At 39.8% G+C, this 21088-nt stretch overlaps 1 protein-coding gene and 1 long non-coding RNA gene across 3 annotated transcripts in view; one reads left to right on the top strand and one right to left on the bottom strand.

The window, feature by feature from the left end:
- Positions 1–21088, top strand: part of cdh26.1 (cadherin 26, tandem duplicate 1) — a 48408-nt gene that overhangs the window by 15023 nt on the left and 12297 nt on the right. For both annotated transcript variants that reach the window (XR_015523002.1, XM_087306359.1), the window contains exons 6-17: positions 366–541; positions 820–948; positions 1326–1511; positions 3239–3510; positions 4065–4207; positions 6588–6812; positions 8444–8665; positions 10712–10842; positions 12243–12308; positions 13206–13268; positions 16531–16596; positions 20656–20703. Coding sequence is in view for 1 of the 2 variants with exons in the window: in XM_087306359.1 (XP_087162485.1) it covers positions 366–541; positions 820–948; positions 1326–1511; positions 3239–3510; positions 4065–4207; positions 6588–6812; positions 8444–8665; positions 10712–10842; positions 12243–12308; positions 13206–13268; positions 16531–16596; positions 20656–20703 (1727 nt within the window). In the remaining variant the exon portion in view is untranslated. The remainder of the gene's footprint in view (positions 1–365; positions 542–819; positions 949–1325; positions 1512–3238; positions 3511–4064; positions 4208–6587; positions 6813–8443; positions 8666–10711; positions 10843–12242; positions 12309–13205; positions 13269–16530; positions 16597–20655; positions 20704–21088) is intronic.
- On the bottom strand, positions 7273–10191 carry LOC147838128 (uncharacterized). Its single transcript, XR_015523030.1, has 3 exons — positions 8977–10191; positions 7969–8930; positions 7273–7568 (listed from the first exon to the last, which is right to left on the bottom strand). It is a non-coding gene; the product is annotated as an uncharacterized LOC147838128 (long non-coding RNA).

The raw sequence follows: 21088 nt of genomic DNA, 5'->3' as shown, positions 1-21088 counted from the left end.
CAGTAATGTAAAAACTGATCTTCTCTATTAGTATAGCTGATTAACCATATGGATGGATGATAACAGCCTTCTGAGCCTACCAGTAGGCTCAGAAGGCCCCTACTGGCCCATATCTATCAGCTGATAACGCCTATACATTTATTCATTCATTTTCTTTTCGGCTTAGTCCCTTTATTAATCCGGGGTTGCCACAGTGGAATGAACCGACAACTTATCCAGCACGCTTTTACGCAGTGGATGCCCTTCCAGCGGCAACCCATCTCTGGGGAAAACGCACATTCAATCGAGTAATAAAATTCGAAGCGGGTGGTTATAATGCCTGCGTAGTATCTCATCCTAGTTTCTCATCCTGCTTGTTTCTATAGGCCCAATCCAAGCAACATTACAGGCTCACGACAACGATCAGAAGGACACGCCGAATTCTGATTTCACTATGCGTGTGGTTTCACAAGATCCAGCCGTCCCAGTGTTCAGCCTGAGGGACATGCCACAGACCAACAAATACAAGCAGCTCGCCTTCTCGGGATGCTTTGATTTCGACGTGAGTAGCTGACGCCACAGTGGAAAAATCTGTTTTAATTCTATTTACCCCTATTTCTTTAAGGTAAGTGGTTGCAAACAATTAATATAGGTTGAATTTATACAAATGAAGTTGAGCATTACTACATTTAAATTGTTTGTTTAAATTCAGCCCATAGAAAATGGTTTGCACCCACTTACCTTAAATTGTAAACACAATGATTAACTTTTTTCAGTGCGGGTGCTGGTTTTGCAGCATTCATCTGTATTTTTAATCTCTTCTATCTCTTGTGTTATTAGAAAGCAAAGACGTATAAGGTTCTAATTGAAGCAAAGGATAAAGGCACGCCTCCGATGTCTTCGACAGCAACTGTTATTGTGAACATCACAGACTCCAACACCCACCAGCCAGAGTTCAGCTCCACTACAGTGAGTCTACACACTGACAATCTCACATTAAAGATGATCTATTATACCCCTATTTACTGATGTAAAATGCATCTGTGATGAATGTGTAGTGGAGTTTCAGCTGAAAATACCATGCTAATAATGTCCTCCAGCTCTCTGCAACTGACCCTTTCAGGCTTTGATCCTAATTGTGTTGTTTTGGTGACTGTCACTTTAAATGCAAATGAGATTGTGCTCTTTTCAGAAGAGGGCGGAGCTACTATTGCCTATGAGTCAGCATAGTGACGGATGTCCTAACACTATAATGAGAATTAGTTGGCTTGCAGTTTCAATGTAGCGCACACGCTTGTGTGTGATGAGATATGCTTTAAACAAATGATTGCGCATGTGTTCAACAGTACACCGCTGAAGTGATGGAAATGGAGTCAAACAAGGAGATCCTGAGAATTAATATCACAGACAAAGACACGCCGAACACTCCTGCATCACGAGCTGTTTTCTCTATCCTGAAGGGGAATGAAGAGGGATACTACAGGATCGTCACAGACCCTAAAACCAATCAGGGTGTGCTGTCGGTAATCAAGGTAAATCACCCTGTTTTTTTACCCTCCTGTTGTAAATCTGTAAACACTATTATGTAAGAAATGTCCTGCCTTCACTGAACCTCTAAAATAAATCAGATCGATTTCACTTCAAGTCTCAAATCTGTTCACAGTGTTAGACTTTTTATTGTATTTTTGCGGTATCTTACTGGCAGCACTGCCCCTTACAGTAACATACCTGTAAATGTGCTTTAGAGTGGCTTTTACAAATTCATTTCACAGTAAAACAGCTTTACTCCAACTTTTTTTAATGGTAAAATGCTCTTTACCACATTTAATTTTACAGCATGACAATTTTACTGTACTTTTACTGTAATTTATTTACATTTAACCATAGCATCATTTAAGTCAGTGGTCCCCAAACTGCGGACCAGTCAACGGTTGTCAAATGACCAGCCAAATCCAGCTAAAACCAGCTTGAACAGCCTGGTTTAAGCTGGGGCTGGTTTTGCCTGGACTCCCTGTTTGGCTAGGCTGGTCAAGCTGGTTTTAGCTGGTCATCTCTCAGCCTAAACAGCTAAGACCAGGCTGGAAATGGCTGGAAACCAGCCTGGAAGTGGCCAAAACCCCTCTAAAACCAGCCTGGTCAACCAGCCAACCAGCCTAGGCTGGTTTAAGCTGGACTTTTACAGCAGGGTATAGATGTAGATTATGTTATTATGTGGATTATATTTTTCTAATGTAGAAAGTCACCAAACTTCAAGAAAAAAAAAAATCAAACATTGTTTAGGTGTTTTTGTCTGCTGGTAAAATGGTGACGGGCGTTTTTTGACCCGTAAGTCAGCATATTTCATATAACAAATGTGCGTCAGTTCGTTAATTCGATTCTACTTTATATTAAATGGCCTTAATTAATATGCAGCTACGATTAATTTAATTTAAATTGATAATTTCGTACAATGCACTAACTGTGAGCATACCAAGGTTATTAAAGTTTTGTATTTATAAATTATAGATAAATAAATAGCTTTATGTCGATGCTATATTATAATTTGCTGTACATTTCTGTTTAGTTTCAGCTCATTTGATTAATGCTTTTGTTTTAGTTTCAGTTTTTATTTTGTAAACCTATTTCTGTTTAGGTTTTATATTTAGTTAAAGTCAGAATTTTTATCCCTCCTGTGAGTTTTTGTCAAATATTTCTCAAATGATGTTGACAGATTCAGGAGTTGTTCACAGTATTTCCTCTAATATTTGTTCTTCTGGAGAAAATCTTATTTATTTTATTTGGGCTAGAATAAAAGCAGTTTTTAATAAGTCATGTTAAGGTCAATATTATTCACCCCTTCAGCAATATTAGTGTTGGATTGTCTCCAGAATAAACCACTGTTATACAATGACTTGCCTAATTACCCTAACTTTACCCTAATTACCCTAGTGAAGCCTTTACATGTCACTTTAAGCTGAACACTAGTGTCTTGAAGAATATCTAGTCTAATATTAGGTTGTCATCATGGCAAAGAGAAAATAAATCAGTTTTTAGAAATGAGTTATTAAACTATTATCTTACCATTAAGCAGAAATTGGGGAAAAATAAATAGAGCAGGTCTAATAATTCTGACTTTAACTGTATAATTAATGTATTAATTCTAATATAACAGTGTTATCACAACCAGCTTAATAGTTTACATCTGCTGCAATTGAAACATTTATCATTGCACTATATTGAGACGATCAGACTGCAGATGCTGTTATCTTGTATTTCACAGGGCAAGAATTTCGAGAAGACCGAGATCACACAGCTGGAGATTGCGGTGGAGAACGAGGAGAAAATATTCCAGTGTGTCGATGGAAAACGCACTTCTGCTCCGCCACCAAAGCCACAAACTACCAAAGTGGCAGTGAAAGTCATCGACTTGAACGATCCGCCAGTGTTTAAGAAGGTTATTGAGAAAGTTTACCGCAACGAGAACGGGAAACCAGGAGATGTGCTGTTCACACCGGATATCAAAGATGAAGATTCAGACGTCAACAATATCAGGTGTGGATGAGCGTTAGCTTAAATATCACTTTCATGTGTGTACAATCAACTTAATGCCTGTTTAAAGACACACACTAATACACAAATACACTTCATTAAACATGTACACAGACATCATCTATAACTGCAGGTTAACTATGCTTATAATAACTTTAACTGTTAAAAGCTATTAATTACTAGTTAATTAGTTGAAGTTATTAGTAACTGATGAAGTTATGGTAACTTACAGCCTTCATTCATTCATCTTCTTTTCAGCTAAGTCACTTTATTAATCTGGGGTCACCACAGCGGAATGAACCGCCAACTTACAGTCTTTAATTTTTAATTAATGTCATCTTTTGTAAAGCTGCCTTGAAACAAATATTGGGAAAAGCACTAAAGTTAATCGTAAGTTAATCAGAAGTAGAAAAAAATGTTAGTCCATGATTTACAGTGTGTGTGAGGGCAATATAATATACGATTTGAACAATTTAAAATGAATGGAAACCTATTTAATGTCCCCACTTTTCACAAAAACAAATTCTGTGTGTGTGTGTGTGTGTGTGTGTGTGCAGGTATGAGTTAGTGAAAGATCCTGCCAAATGGGTGAGCGTTGACCCGAAGACAGGAAAGATCACCACAGTTCAGACGATGGACCGCGAGTCTCCGTTTGTGAGGAACGGCACCTACACCGTTGTAGTGCAAGCTATAGATGATGGTGAGCAGCAAACACTCTCTACTCACTGTATACAGATCATCTACACTGTAAAAAACACACACAATTCCTTTAAACTCCAGCCTAGAGCGCCATCTGCTGTTAAACACTAGCCTAGAGCGCCGTCTGCTGTTAAACACTAGTCTAGAGCGCCATCTGCTGGTAAACTCTAGCCTAGAGTAATGTCTGCTGTTAAACACTAGCCTAGAGTACCGTCTGCTGTTAAACACTAGCCTAGAGCGCCATCTGCTGTTAAACACTAGCCTAGAGCGCCGTCTGCTGTTAAACACTAGCCTAGAGCACCATCTGCTGTTAAACACTAGCCTAGAGTACCGTCTGCTGTTAAACACTAGCCTAGAGTGCCGTCTGCTGTTAAACACTAGCCTAGAGCAGCGTCTGCTGTTAAACACTAGCCTAGAGCGCCATCTGCTGTTAAACACTAGCCTAGAGCACCGTCTGCTGTTAAACACAAGTCTAGAGCGCCGTCTGCTGTTAAACACTAGCCTAGAGCGCCGTCTGCTGTTAAACACTAGCCTAGAGCACCGTCTGCTGTTAAACACTAGCCTAGAGCACCGTCTGCTGTTAAACACTAGCCTAGAGCACCGTCTGCTGTTAAACACTAGCCTAGAGCGCCGTCTGCTGTTAAACACTACCCTAGAGCACCGTCTGCTGTTAAACACTAGCCTAGAGCGCCGTCTGCTGTTAAACACTAGCCTAGAGCACCGTCTGCTGTTAAACACTAGCCTAGAGCACCGTCTGCTGTTAAACACTAGCCTAGAGCGCCGTCTGCTGTTAAACACTAGCCTAGAGCACCGTCTGCTGTTAAACACTAGCCTAGAGCACCGTCTGCTGTTAAACACTAGCCTAGAGCACCGTCTGCTGTTAAACACTAGCCTAGAGCGCCGTCTGCTGTTAAACACTAGCCTAGAGCACCGTCTGCTGTTAAACACTAGCCTAGAGCACCGTCTGCTGTTAAACACTAGCCTAGAGCACCGTCTGCTGTTAAACACTAGCCTAGAGCGCCGTCTGCTGTTAAAAACTACCCTAGAGCACCGTCTGCTGTTAAACACAAGTCTAGAGCACCATCTGCTGTTAAACACTAGCCTAGAGCGCCGTCTGCTGTTAAACACTAGCCTAGAGCACCGTCTGCTGTTAAACACTAGCCTAGAGCACCGTCTGCTGTTAAACACTAGCCTAGAGCACCGTCTGCTGTTAAACACTAGCCTAGAGCGCCGTCTGCTGTTAAACACTAGCCTAGAGCACCGTCTGCTGTTAAACACTAGCCTAGAGAGCCATCTGCTGTTAAACACTAGCCTAGAGCACCGTCTGCTGTTAAACACTAGCCTAGAGCACCGTCTGCTGTTAAACACTAGCCAAGAGCACCGTCTGCTGTTAAACACTAGGCTAGAGCACCGTCTGTTGTTAAACACTAGCCTAGAGCACCGTCTGCTGTTAAACACTAGCCTAGAGCACTGTCTGCTGTTAAACACTAGCCTAGAGCGCCGTCTGCTGTTAAACACTAGCCTAGAGCACTGTCTGCTGTTAAACACTAGCCTAGAGCGCCGTCTACTGTTAAACACTAGCCTAGAGTACCGTCTTCTGTTAAACACTAGCCTAGAGCGCCGTCTTCTGTTAAACACTAGCCTAGAGAGCCATTTGCTATTAAACACTAGCCTAGAGCGCCGTCTAATGTTAAGCATTAGCCTAGAGCACCGTTTACTGTCAAACACTAGCCTTGAGCAGTGTCTGCTGTTAAACACTAGCCTAGAGCGATGTCTGGTGTTAAACACTAGCCTAGAGCGCCGTCTAATGTTAAGCACTAGCCTAGAGCGCCATCTGCTGTTAAACACTAGCCTAGAGCGCCATCTGCTGTTAAACACTAGCCTAGAGTGCCGTCTGCTGTTAAACACTAGCCTAGAGTGCCGTCTAATGTTAAGCTCTAGCCTAGAGCGCCTTTTATTGTCAAACACTAGCCTACAGCGCCATCTGCTGTTAAACACTAGCCTAGAGCGCGGTCTAATGTTAAGCACTAGCCTAAAGTGCCGTTTATTGTCAAACACTACCCTAGAGCACCTTCTGCTGTTAAGCTCTAGCCTAGAGCGCCGTTTACTGTCAAACACTAGCCTAGAGCGCCATCTGCTATTAAACATTAACGTAGAGCACTGTCTGCTGTTAAACTAACCTAGAGCGCCATCTGCTATTCAACTCTAGCCTAGAGTGCCGTCTGCTTGTATGATTGTAGAGTACTTTACAACAGCTTAGAATGCAGCTCAACCAATCAGAATCTCAGACCAGAGAAAGGTTTTATAAATATCCTATAATTGTAATATTGTGTTGTTACTCTTTAGCTTCTAACAGAGCGGTCATCAACTCTTGTTTACAGGCCAACCTCCTGCTACAGGGACATGTACCGTGGTGGTGTATTTGGGTGACTTGAATGATAACGCCCCCTATCTGCCCTCCAATAAAACGGTCATGTGTGCGAACAATATGAACCGTGTCCGAGTGTTTCCCGCAGATGATGATGCTCCGCCGTTCTCCGGTCCTTTCACCTTCTCTCTGGGAGATGAAGAAATGAAGAAACTGTGGAAGCTGGATCCCACCACAGGTCAGGACAGCGTCAGAAAAACATTAGACAAATGTCAGCAGTGTAATCGCTCAGCTCTGCTCATTGGTTTCAGCTCAACAGTTACACAAGTTTCAGTAATGAACTATCTTCAGTACAGCTGTGTGAGTATGGGATGGTTTAAGGGTTGGTTAGTAACAGGGTTTAGTTGTTTGGGTCAGTTATTGGGTTGGTAAGTCAAGGTACGGGTTCAGTAGTGTCAGCATGAAATCAAAATGTACTCTACTTATTTTTATATCTATATAGTAGTGCTTGTTAAGACAATCTATCTGTGCACTTTTGTAAAAACTAATTTGCCCTGATAAACTTTAATCAGTTACCAGAACCTTTAGAGCGGGGCTATCAGTCCTTTATCAGGCGGGGCTATCAGTCCTTTACAGTGGGGCTATCAGTCTTTTACAGTGGGGCTATCAGTCTTTTGGGTGGAGCAATCAGTAATTTAGGGCGGGGCTATCAGTCTTTGAGGGTGGAGTTATCAGTAATTTAGGGCTCTGCTGTCTTTCATTTTAAGGTGTGGCTATTAGTCTTTTAGGGTGGGGCTATCAGTCTCTTAGGGCGGAGCTATCAGTCTTTTAGGGTAGGGCTATCAGTCTTTGAGGGTGGAGCTATCAGTAATTTAGGGCGGTGCTGTCATTCATTTTAAGGTGTGGCTATTAGTCTTTTAGGGTAGGGCTATCAGTCTCTTAGGGCGGAGCTATCAATCTTTTAGGGTGGGGCTATCAGTCTTTGAGGGTGGAGCTATCAGTAATTTAGGACCCTACTGTCATTCATTTTAAGGTGTGGCTATTAGTCTTTTAGGGTAGGGCTATCAGTCTTTTAGGGCGGAGCTATCAGTCTTTTAGGGTGGGGCTATCAGTCTTTGAGGGTGGAGCTATCAGTAATTTAGGGCGGTGCTGTCATTCATTTTAAGGTGTGGCTATAAGTCTTTTAGGGTGGGGCTATCAGTCTCTTAGGGCGGAACTATCAGTCTTTTAGGGTGGGGCTATCAGTCTTTGAGGGTGGAGCTATTAGTAATTTAGGGCGGTGCTGTCATTCATTTTAAGGTGTGGCTATAAGTCTTTTAGGGTGGGGCTATCAGTCTCTTAGGGCGGAGCTATCAGTATTTTAGGGTGGGGCTATCAGTCTTTGAGGGTGGAACTATCAGTAAATTAGGGCTCTGCTGTCATTCCGTTTAAGGTGTGGCTATTAGTCTTTTAGGGTGGAGCTATCCGTAGCTTAGGGTGGGGCTGTCAGGCCTTTAAGGCAGGGCTATCAGTACTTTAGGGTGTGGCTATCAGTCTTTTAGGGCGGTGCTAACAGTACTTTAGGGTGTGGCTATCAGTCTTAAGGCGGCGCTATCAGTATTTAAGGGCAGGTCTATAAGTCATTTAGGGCAGAGCTATTAATAAAAAATTAGGGTGGGGCTATTAGTCTTTTAGGGCTGGAGCTATCAGTTATTTAGGGCAGGTCTTTGAGTCCTTTTGGGCGGAGATATTATTCATTTAGGGTGGTGCTGTCAGTCATTTAGGGTGTGGCTATCAGTCTTTTAGGGCGGAGCTATCAGTCTTTTAGGGCAGTCTTTATAAAATCCCTGTTTCACATGATCGTTGACGTCTTCTGTGATTTCCCCATAGGGTTAAACAGCTCTCTGATAAGTCTGACCAGTCTGCCATATGGAAACTATACAGTTCCTCTGAAGATCCAAGATCAGCAAGCGCTGCAGTCAGACGTGGTCATGTTTGTGTCTGTGTGTGAATGTTCATCACCACACACGTGTCGTGGTCTTCTTCCTCTGTCCTCCAGACTCGGTCCTGCAGCCATCGGACTCATGATTGCAGGACTCCTGCTGCTGGCCCGTGAGTTTCAGACTAACATCAATCTGCAAATCAGCAGTAATGCATTACTATAAAGAAATCAGCAATAATATTTGAGGCTTTTTTTATTTGAATCGACTTTATTTTGTGTAATTCATTTGCTTTTAAAAAATAAATTGCTGGATAAGAGAATACAGGAGCAGACAGAAATCAAGATGGTCAAGCCTTACATTTCTACAATGGAAATATTTGCATTATTCTGAACACATGGAAGAAAAGGAGAAAGGGATTATAATCTCAATGCACACTGATTTTACTAATGAGACAAAAAAGTACAAAAGAAGCAAATGCACTGCTTTAAACTGTCATTAATCTGTATATATAGCATAAATAGACATTAGGAAGTTCTCAGAGGATAACATTATCCTAAATTATAATTATTTGATGTGTTGTTTAAAGGTAAATTATAGTTATGCAGTGGGTTGTTCATTCAGGGCTTAACTTGTGCCTCTGATATCTGATCCAGCATCTCATTTTACCAATCCCCCTCCTCACACTAACCCCACTCCACCTCACAATTAACAAATTAAGCACTGCGTTCAATGCAGAGCTCTTCTATTAAAAAAAAGAAGATGAAAAAAACAAGGTCTGAAAGAGATCAAGCCTCAGCCAGGTCAAAAAAGTAACACAGAAGTAACTCGAAAGTAACGTATAAAGCATTACTGACCATAAAAAGTTACTAAGAGATGCAACTAGTAACGTTTTAGGAGAGTAACTCAATATTGTAATGCATTACATACCAAAGTAACATTCCCCAACACTGCAAATCAAATGGAGCAGACATCAACAGTTCTAATCATAGACTGTAAAAGATATTGACGTAGAATTCGTGACGTCACCCATAGGTTTATGAAGAACCCAAAAGAAGCTACCAGTAGGCGCAGCCAATCGTCGACATTTTGTTCGCGCGTCAAACCGGGGGACACCAAACAAGGGCAAAGAGGCGGAGCGTGAGCGGAGTTACAGACACCTGCTAGCATTTTGCTTAGATGTGCTTTCCTATTGGAGAAATGCTTAATACTTCAATACATGTGACTCGTTTGTGTTCTGACCACATGTGCTTGGTTGTTCACTATATCAATAAAGTCTTTCATTTTTAAAAACGCTGTTGTAATACACTGAGCCACTAAACCAGGGGTCACCAACATTTATGAAACTGAGAGCTACTTCTTGGGTACCGATCAATGTGGAGGGCTACCAGTTTGATAAACATTTCTCAAATAACAAATTTCAACAATGATTTAACAGGGTAGGAAATAGCCTGTATGTAATGTATCAGTGAGCAACACTTTATTTTTATATATCTCTGCTAATATTAACATTTTTAAATGATTACTTTTATATTAGATGGAGCTTACTGGTAAGTGGCGCTATGGTAAGCTATTTTTAGAACAGGCCTGCGGGCAACACATGTGATCCTCGCGGGCTACCTGGTGCCCGCGGGCACCATGTTGGTGACCCCTGCACTTAACACTGTTCTTATGACTGGCAACTGACTGTGTAAAGCCAAATAAAACAAAACAAAAATGCAATGTATATGCCAAGTTCAGCAGCTAATCAGCCGGAATCAGCTGAGGTGAAGTGAGGGTGACCAGCGAGACCTAGCTGTCACTCAAGTGGCCACGCCTTTGATTATGCAGACTTAATATAACCTAACAAAAACCAAACAGATGAGTTATAAAAAATATTCACCCCCTCACATTTGTCATTAAGAGTAATATTAGCTATATAGACCACAATCGGTCTTTGTAGCAGACTGTAAGCACCTTTTTTTCTGCTGTAAAGTCGGCCATTTTAACCGTGCGCTCAATAGAAATCTGCTCCATATTGGAGCCAGGACTAGCGGAACTTACATAAATTGTGGTTTCAGTTACTTCCGTATTTGCTTCACGAGGGAGAGCGGGAGGTTGCCGATTAGTTCTGATGCACTTTCATAAAATAGCACTTACAGTATTTCCATGAAAAACCTTGCAGTGCATGCAGTGTTGTGTAAAGTGTGTTATATAACTACGTCTTGTTGGTTTGCAGTTCTGCTCCTCTTTTCTTTCTTATGCGACTGCAACAGCAAGAACTTTCAGCACATTCCTCTAAGCCTGCAAGATGAGGGAAACCAAACCCTGGTCAAATACAATGATGAGGGAGGAGGATCGGTCTTTAGGGTAAGAGAAAATGCTGAATGCAAACTAATGGACTTATAGACTTTCAAATCTTAATATACAGGTTAATTTAAGGTATTTTGCATTTAATTTGGTGTTCGTTTGAATACATTTTTCACCCTCATGTGTAATTTGTATTCTTTTTCAAATATTTCCATAGTGTGTTTAATGAAGACAGACATGTGGAGAGACAGATAATAAATATAAATAAATAAATAAATAAATAAATAAATAAGACATGTAGAGAGACAGATAATAAATATAAATAAAATAAATAAATAAATAAAAATACAGACATAGATGAACAGCTACTAAATAAATAAATAGACAGACAGATAATAAATATAAATAAATAAATAAATAAACAAAAAAGACAGACATAGAGGGACAGCTAATAAATAAAAAAAATTAATTACAGACATAGACGGAAAGCTACTAAATAAAAAAATTAAATAAACAGACAGATAACAAATATAAATAAATAAATAAAAAGACAGACTTTATTCTAGCCGAAATAAAACAAATAAGACTTTAACCACACAAAAATATATTTTCAGACACACTGTGAAAATTTCCTTGCTCTGTAAAGTATCATTTGCGAAATAATAAAAAAAAAAATAAGTAAAAGGGGGCTATTATCTCTGACTTTAACTGTACATATATATATATATATATATATATATATATAAGTTTGCCTTCATCTGTGTATATAAATAAGGTACTGACTATGGTAAAAAACAATCAAATGTGTATAACTGCAAGCAATTAATCCTAAACAAAACCTAATATAACTCTATAGGGCCAGACAGAATCTGACATTTTTGCTATTTCTGCTGACGATTTTGTAAGAAAACTGTGGATTTATGCAGAATAATTTTAGGAGTATCATAATTAAAAACATCATATATGAAATAAAAAAGAAAACATTTGTAAATGTTATTTATTGTTTACAATGCAAATGAAATTTGGTCCACTTACATGATAAACAAAGCAAATCTCTCATATAATATCTCTACTAAAAGGCAGAAAATAGGATTTTACAAACCGTATTGTAAATAAGTCAAATAAACATTATTATTATTATTATTATTATTATCATTATTATTATTATTATTATTATTATTATTATTATTATTATTATTATTATTATTATTATTATTAAATCACAACAATATTAGTGAACAAATCTAAATATTGAATAAATATAAATTTACACAAGTAAATAAACAGACTCAATAATCTCTGCAGAAATCTGTGAATTCCTATTCAATATTTCTTTGTTGCCTCCAATACAAACATCTAGACTCTACACATCACACAACAAATGTGCATGCAAACTCTGATCCTGTGAAGAGCCGATCCTGCAGTTCATCTCTTCTCTCTGTTTGTTTTCCTCTCCTCAGCCCGAGTCTATGCTTGTTTCCAATCTTGCCATGAAAGAAAGCATCAAAGTTGCATCTGCGCCAGCAGTGAGTACAAGTTTTCCTTCAGTTGTTTCTCACATCTCATTGGCTCACTGCCTGTATAGCTGAAAGCCACAGGGTTAGGCATGTATACATAGTATCCCGTTTTGGCACACGGAATGAGTTATGCTGAAAAGAGAAGTGCAACACGTCACTGCACGCCGTCCGACACAAAAGCAGTTTGTTAGCTGCGCGTTAGAGACATGCATCTGGCTGTCAGGATTCTCTGACATGTTCAGATCTGTAAAAGCCAATGTATCACCTCACAAATCAAACGATTTCATGGTTTACCTCCACTGAACAAAAGGATTCATTGGATTTACTAATTTTTTTAACGGTAAGTGGTTACAAACATTTGATATGGGCTGAATTCAAACATTCATTTTCTTGTCGGCTTAATCCCTTTATTAATCTGGGGTCACCACAGCAGAATGAACCGCCAACTTATCCAGCACGTTTTTACGCAGCAGATGCCCTTCCAGCCGCAACCCATCCTAACACACACATACACACACACACTCATACACTATGGACAATTTAACCTACCCAATTCACCTGTACCGCATGTCTTTGGACTGTGGGGGAAACCAGAGCACCCACACGAACGCAGGGAGAACATGCAAACTCCACACAGAAACGCCAACTGAGCTGAGGTTCAAACCAGCGACCTTCTTGCTGTGAGGCGACAGCACTACCTACTGCGCCACTGCTTCACCTGAATTTAAACAAGCAAATCATATTTAACAGTACTGCTTTTATTGCAGATATCCTGATCCAGATATCCTCAATGCTCAGTGAACATTCTCTGAAAACAATGCTCAGTCAGATATTCTGCTTTGAAATTGTCTTCTCTTCATGTTATTAGCAAGCTGCTAATATCAGCGTGTGTTTGTGTGTTTTCAGGTGGACTATGTGGCCACTGATGGATTCAGGAGGAGTGAAAACGGGACCATGAGGAGCCCCGGGGTGAGTGTCAACACTGACTGACAGAAGCTAATCCTACATCATTCTGCTGACACATCAGGAAATACAGACTCTTCACAAAACTACAACACACACCAAAGACGGTTACAATCAGTGTTGTAAAGTAACTAATTATAAATACTTAAATTCAATTCAATTCAATTCAGCTTTATTTGTATAGCGCTTTTACAATGTAGATTGTGTCAAAGCAGCTTCACATAAATGGTCATAGTAACTGGAACAGTGTGGTTCAGGTTTTAGTGTTTAAGTTCAGTTCAGTTCAGTTTAGCTCAGTTCAGTGTGATTTAATCATTACTGAGAGTTCCAACACTGAAGAGCAAATTCATCGATGCATTAAATGACTGTAATTGAGTAGTTATTCTCAGACTTTGTAATTTACTAAGTAGTTTTAATATGTGTACTTTTATTTTTTCTTGAGAACATTTTTAGTGCAGTAATTCAATACTTTTACTCCACTACTTTCCTTCAACCTGCAGTCACGACTTTATTTTTTCTTGTCTGCGGGGATTAGAAAAATCAGTCCAATCAAAACACACACAGTTCACTCTTGAAACCTTTATAAGTTTCTTTCTTCCATTAAACACAGAAGAAGATATTTTGAAGAAGGCTGAAAAGCGGTAACCATTGACTTCAATTTGTTTTCCCTACTATGGAAGTCAATGGTTACCGGTTTTTAACTTTCTTTAAAATATCTCCTTGTGTGTTCGGTCGAAAAAAGCAAACTCATAATACTTGAAGGAGAGTAAATAGTAAACAAACTTTCATTTTTGGGGTGAGCTATGCCTTTATGTTTGTTTATATGCTGAATGGTGCAGTACTCCAGACAGCAGCGTAATACATTCCACCATTCTCCTCATTTAATCATCACACATGGGAATGTAAAGGTTGAATTGGCTGTAGATCCATCTGATTTGAACTTTTACACATTACTCCGACTAGCAGTGTTGAAGTGAAGAAGTCTTGGGGGAAAATAGATGATTTACAGACAGCACATCAGAAAGATCTGGCATCAGGAGTGTTGAGACATGTTAAGTGTTCATGATCGCTTCCTTTTAAATGCGAAGGACTTTTCTCAGGAACAGGAATATTTCCCCGGAGTTTTAAGGCAGATTTTGCATATTAGCATACACATGAGTTTGTGAGAATTTGCACACATTATATAAAATAGATGTGAGGTGCGATGAGTTTCTGTTGGCATTAATGCTGATGTGAATGGCTTTGGTTTGATTATAAGGTGTAGGTGAGCCTTTACACCAGGGGTCACCAAACTTGTTCCTGGAGGGCCGTGCCCTACAGATTTTAGCTCCAACCCTAATCAAACACACCTGAACAAGCTAATCAAGCTCTTACTAAGTGTACTTGAAACATCCAGGCAAGTGTGTTGAGGCAAGTTGGAGCTAAACCCTGCAGGGACTCAACCCTCCAGGACCGAGATTGGTGACCCCTGCTTTACACTATATTGTTCTGACTATGCAAGACTCTACTATAATTTCCCATTTCTGTGTGCGATGCATTGATAAACAGTGCAGAATAAAACTCATTTGAATTGATTTGACAGAGTTGCTAAAGGAATGTGTGTCTGTATGTAAACCTGTGCATTTGTTTACAGCAATACAACATGGCATCACAACCAGCGTCGGGTGTAATTAATAAGCATTTATTCATTCACTCCTTCATTTTCCCTTGGTTTAGTCCTTTTATTCATCACAGCGGAATGAACCGCCAACTCTTTCAGCATACGTTTTACACAGCGGATGTCCTTTCAGGTGCAACCCAACACTGGGAAACACCCATACACATTCATACAGCCAGTGTAGTTCATCAGTTCCCCTGTAGCGCATGTGTTTGGACTGTGGGGGAAACCGGAGCACCCGGAGGAAACCGACGCCAACATGGGGAGAACATGCAAACTCCACACAGAAACACCAACTGACCCAGCTGGGGCTCGAACCAGTGACCTTCTTGCTGTGAGGTGACAGTGCTAACCACTGAGCCACCTTGTCACCCCTTTTTTTATATCGATTTGAGTAATTAATTAATTAATTCATTTTCTTTTCGGCTTATTCCCTTTATTAATCAGGGGTCGCCACAGCGGAATGAACCGCCAACTTATCCAGCACATGTTACGCAGTGGATGCCCTTCCAGCTGCATCCCATAAACTGGGAAACATCCATACACACTCATTCAAACACATACACTATGGACAATTTAGCCTACCCAATTCCCCTACCACATGTGTTTGGACTGTGGGAGAACCCATGCCAACACAGGAGAACATGCAAACTCCACACAGAAACGCCAACTGACCCAGCCGAGGCTTGAATCAGTGACCTTCTAGCTGTAAAGGGACAGTGCTAACCACTGAGCCACCTCGTCGCTCCTCTCTCATATTGATTTGAGTAATATTATTGACTAATGTGCAGAAATAAATGAATAAACATTGCTTCATGGTTGAGTCTAACAGGATTCAAGTACAAGAACTGAACAATCAAATGTAAATGGTCAACACTGTATAAATAATAATTAAAAAATAGATTTCAATCTTTAATATGGCGGCGTGTTGGCGCAGTGTGTAGCACATTCGCCTCACTGCAAGAAGGTTGCTGGTTTGAGCTCCGGCTGGGTCAGTTGGCATTTCATGTGTAGAGTTTGCATGTTCTCCCTCTTTCCTCCGGGTGCTCTGGTTTCCCCCACAAATCCAAATACATGCAGTACGGGTAACCTGGGTAGGCTAAATTATCCATAGTGAATGAGTGCCTATAGATGTTTCCCAGTGATGGGTTGCAGCTGGAAGAGCATCCGCTGTGTAAAACAAATGCTGGATTAGTTGTCGGTTCATTCCACTGTGCCGACCCCTGATTAATAAAGGGACTGAATAATCTTTAATATAAAATCTAATCTTGGGATTGCAGTTGCACACATTGGGATATGGATGTCCCTAGTTCAGGGGTGTCCAAACTCGGTCCTGGAGGGCCGGTGTCCTGGAGAGTTCAGCTCCACCCCTAATCAAACACACCTGAAACAGCTAATCAAGCTCTTGCTAGATACTAGAAACTCCCTGGCAGGTGTGTTGGAGCAAGTTAAAGCTAAACTCAGCAGGACACCGGCCTCCAGGAGCGAGTGTGAACACCCCTGCCCTAGTTGATTCTGAACATTGTTCCTTGGCAGTATAATTATATGCTTCTCCTTGCTCTTGATGCAGTGATTGATCTCTCTCTCTCTCTCTCTCTCTCTCTCTTGCAGTATAATCCTCAGTATTTCTCAGGGGCGTTTCAGGAGATGTCCAATGGCGGAGGAGTGATGAGTATGGTGAGAAACAAAACTTCACAGCCTCGTGATAGACATGCTGTTAGAAAAACAAAGACAGTGTGGGTTTTGCTGCAGGCGTAGATTAACATGAGTTTCCTGTTTTGAGCTAGAGTTTATGCAAACATATGGGTCAAAGGTCACCAAAATAAAGGCGTTAAACCAATTTAAATGTATTATTAGTATGTAGGTTTATTTTCTGTTTTTGAGTGTGAGTTTGCAAGGGTTAATAGTAGTTTTTCTAAGCAAAAAATAATAATAATAATAATTCACCATATTTAATAAAATGCCATGCATATTTAAAATAAGAATTGTTTGATGATATATTAAAGGCCACATAGTTTACCCCTTTTTTATGATTTAACTTTAGTATTAAGGTTGTTCTGAGTGGGCCAGTTTAGGTTCAGTTCAACCCACAGTTCAGATGTTTTTATTATAATGTGTTCAAAAGTGTTGTTTTGGGGGCGTGTACACAGTTTGCTGTTAGGGGCGTGTAGCTTCACATGGAAATTAGTTTTGAAATTCCCGCCCAAAGTATCAAGGGGGCGGAGCCAAGAGCTCACCTACTCTGTGTTTGGCAACAAACAGGCAGACAGAGACGCTGCATGAGAGGAGCAGCATTCAGCCGGACATGTACGCCTCGGCCACAGACCAAGCAGAGAGTACACAATCATTTGTGTCTTTGTATAGTTTCTCAGCCAACTGTGTGCTAGTTTAAAGTGCCGAGCTTGTACACAGACTAATAACCACGCGCACTTAATTAACTTTGACTGAGGCACCGGATGACCCGCGACACGGCACACCAGACGTTCAGATGGCACTCTGTGGTAGAGATCTGCGCTGGACTAAATATTGAATCCCGCCAGGTTCTAGCCTGAATCCGACCGCTCCCGCTTATATTCAGCATGTGTCGTCCCGTTTCTCGTTAGCGGGAACGGGCGGGGGGGAGAACAAAACCGAAAACCATCCAGCTATACAGAGTCCAGACAGCCTATAACAAGCTGTCTGTATAAACACACACACATAAGCACGCTCTCTTTCTCTCTCTCTCTCTCACACACACACACACACACACACACACACACACACACACACACAGACAGCAGCACAAAAGTCTCTCTCATTCGCACGCACACACAGCAACAAAGCGACACGCACATGAAGCAAAGCCGCTCGCACTTTACAGCTGCACCTAGATCACACTCACAGCTTCTGTGACCTCGAGAAATGCAAACGGCTGAAGTCTAAAGTAGACGCAAGGACTGTGTGTGTTTATATCGACCCAATATGACGGTCTATACACTATTTATACACACGTCTGTAAAGACAACTTGAAAAGTAGATTTTTCACCATAGGTGCCCTTTAAAACACGTATTAAAATCACAATGCATCTCTAAAATACTCATTATTTGTTATTTTAAATCTTGATATTTCTTGCACTGTTCTTCAAGTCATCAGGTTTTACCCATTGATCAGCTAGATGAGCGTTTAATTATTAATTTACTTCAAATTAAGAACGATCACTTATTCTTTGATATGTTTAACAGTTTTTCTCAGCGGCTTTGGTGCATTTACACTATTGACATTTGCACAACAGTTGATGCATTTCTCAGAACAGTTAGTCATTTGAGCACATCACAGTAGCAGTTTCTCATTCCTTCCAACACATTGCGAATGCTTTTGGACATGCATCAACTGCTTTCACACAACTCTCTGCTGTTTATAACATTATCGTCTGCTCATGTCATGTCAGTCAAAATGAACTAGACTTGTGAATGCTGAATAGCATTAAACGAATAGTCACTCATTTCATTACTGGAGTTACAGTTTTTCTCGATTGCTTTGATGCAGCCGTCGACTGAAACTTTACATTTTCAAAACAGTTAACACACAGGGCTAAACAGCAGCACTCATGGTCAAAATGACACATTTTGCTTGCAAAACGCACATACCGTGTCAAAACATTTAAAATATGCAGCAAAAGCTAGTTTCACCTTCAAACAACACAACTTGCTAACAAATAAATGAGCTCTTTCAATTAGTTATTACACAATGGACAACAAAATACAGAACTCACTGTGAATCAGTGCACCATTGCTTGCCATTGTAGCCTATTGCCAATGCCGTTTGTTGTCTTTCTATTTGGGCTGTCAAATTTGCCATTTTGCAAAGAATTAGACCAAGAATAAGAAATGCTTTGATTACAGTTTTTCTCGATTGCTTGGATGCAGTTGTCAACTGAAACTCCACATTTTCAAAACAGTTAACACACAGGCCTAAACAGCGGCACTCATGGTCAAAATGACACATTTTGCTTGCAAAAGGCACATATCGTGTCAAAACATTTAACATATGCAACAAAAGCTAGTTTTACCTTCAAACAACACAACTTGCAAACAAGTATATGAGCTCTTTCAATTAATTATTACACAATGGACAACAAAATACAAAATACAGAACTCAAAATGCACCACCATTGCTTGCCATTGTAGCTTATAGCCAATGGCATTTGTTGTCTCTATTTGGGCTGTCAAATTTGCCTTTTTGCAAAGAATTGGATCAAGAATAAGATGTGCTTTGATTGAATATATATTGAATTCATTAAATTTTTCAAACTGTGGCTGAAAACTGAAATACTGTATATAAAAAAACAGACAAAAGTAATAAGATACTGTAAATATTAGAGAAAACACATGTAAACTAATATACAGTCAAATCTATTGGGAGTATAGGACATAGCCATATTGACCTCCTCCATCAATGCTGGCACAGAACAACACAGAGCTTCCATCGTTTATATAAGGTTTGCAGAATGATGGCTAATTGAAGATTTGTGTGAAGGAGTGTCAAACCGGTGCTTCAGTGATTTCATACTGATGTTGGTAGTTTTTAATAATTAGGAATAGATGGTTTCTGTTTGGTTACCAAAACTAAAACAATGGAGTTTGGACTGCTTGAATGACATCTGTGTTAACTGTTTGGAAAAATGGTGGGGAAAATGTGTCAACCCAATGAGAAAGGGTTTACACATTTGCAAGACCGGTCCTCTGCTCTGCTGGGATAGTGATAATGAAAATGAAGAGGAACCTAGTTTCTTTAACCAGGTCAAAGCAAACTAGAAAAACTGTAAATTTATATTGAATTCATGACTTTTTTTAAACTGTGGCAAAAAAATGAAATACTGTAAAAAAAAATCTGACAAAAGTAATAAAATACTGTAAATAATAGAGAAAACACATGTAAACCAATATACAGTCAAATCTATTGGGAGTATAGGACATAGCCACTATTGAGCTCCTCCATCAATGCTGGCACAGAACAACACAGACCTTCCACCATTTTTAATGTTTGCAGACTGATTGCTGATTGAAGATTTGTGTGAAGGAGTGTCAAACCGGTGCTTCAGTGATTTCATTCTGATGTTGGTAGTTTCTAATGGTTAGGAATAGATGGTTTCTGTTTGGTTACCATGGCTAAAACAATGAAGTTTGGACTGCTTGAATGACATCCGTGTTAACTGTTTTGAAAAATGGTGGGGGAAATGTGTCAACCCAATGAGGAAGGGTTTACACATTTGCAATACCGGTCTTCTGCTCTGCTGGGATAGTGATAATGAAAATGAAGAGGAACCTAGTTTCTTTAACCAGGTCAAAGCAAACAAGAAAAACTGTAAAATCTGTCAAATGTAAATTTTATTTAAAAATGTCAATCTTTTTTTTTAACTACAGCACACCACTGTGCAATAAAGCTTGTTAGTATTTATGCCATTTAAAATATTATCTTGCTGAAGTAGTAAGCTGAAGTAAATCTGTGTGAAGCATACAGTATATGCTGTGCATGTTTGATGTGGTAAAACAGTAATGTTCTGAAATATGACTTTTAAACCGCTGCTTTTATTCTATTTCTGATCACTGTGAAATGGAGATTTTTTTAATCTGAATAGAAGCATTTTGAGCTGAATAACAGCGTTGAACAGTGGTGTGTTTACAGTAAATGTGTTTGATTTTGCTGCTTACTCAATAATTCACTTGTTTTTCTCTCTCTATCTCTCTGTGTTTAAGCCGTATCAGAGTTGGTCAACAGTGCGAAGGGAAAGGGAAAGCTTCAGGGTAAGCCTTTAGATCACTCATTTACATAAACAAATATATATATAAGCATAATCATTTAATTAAAATAACAATAAACAGCTCTAGGAGAGATTTAAGACGCACAGAAGGATGGACATATATGTGTCCATGTGCGTGGATAGATAGATAGATAGATAGATAGATAGATAGATAGATAGATAGATAGATTGATTGATTGATTGATTGATTGATTGATTGATTGATTGATTGATTGATTGATTATATTTATGGTTGGTTGTCTCCCCCTTGTGTTTGTAAGAGGTTACTGAGAATGCCCTTAGGTAGTGATGTGTCGGATATGGAAGTGGTTGTGTTGTGCTTGTTGGTAAAATAAAGATGGCGATACCGCAGTTCCACAAAGAAGTAT

The sequence above is a fragment of the Danio rerio genome, chromosome 23, assembly GCF_052040795.2.
Source record: "Danio rerio strain M-AB ecotype USA chromosome 23, GRCz13ab, whole genome shotgun sequence".
NCBI classification, from domain to species: Eukaryota; Metazoa; Chordata; class Actinopteri; order Cypriniformes; family Danionidae; genus Danio; species Danio rerio.
The sequence above is the reverse complement of the archived record's forward strand: the minus strand, read 5'-3'. Positions and strand labels throughout refer to the sequence as shown.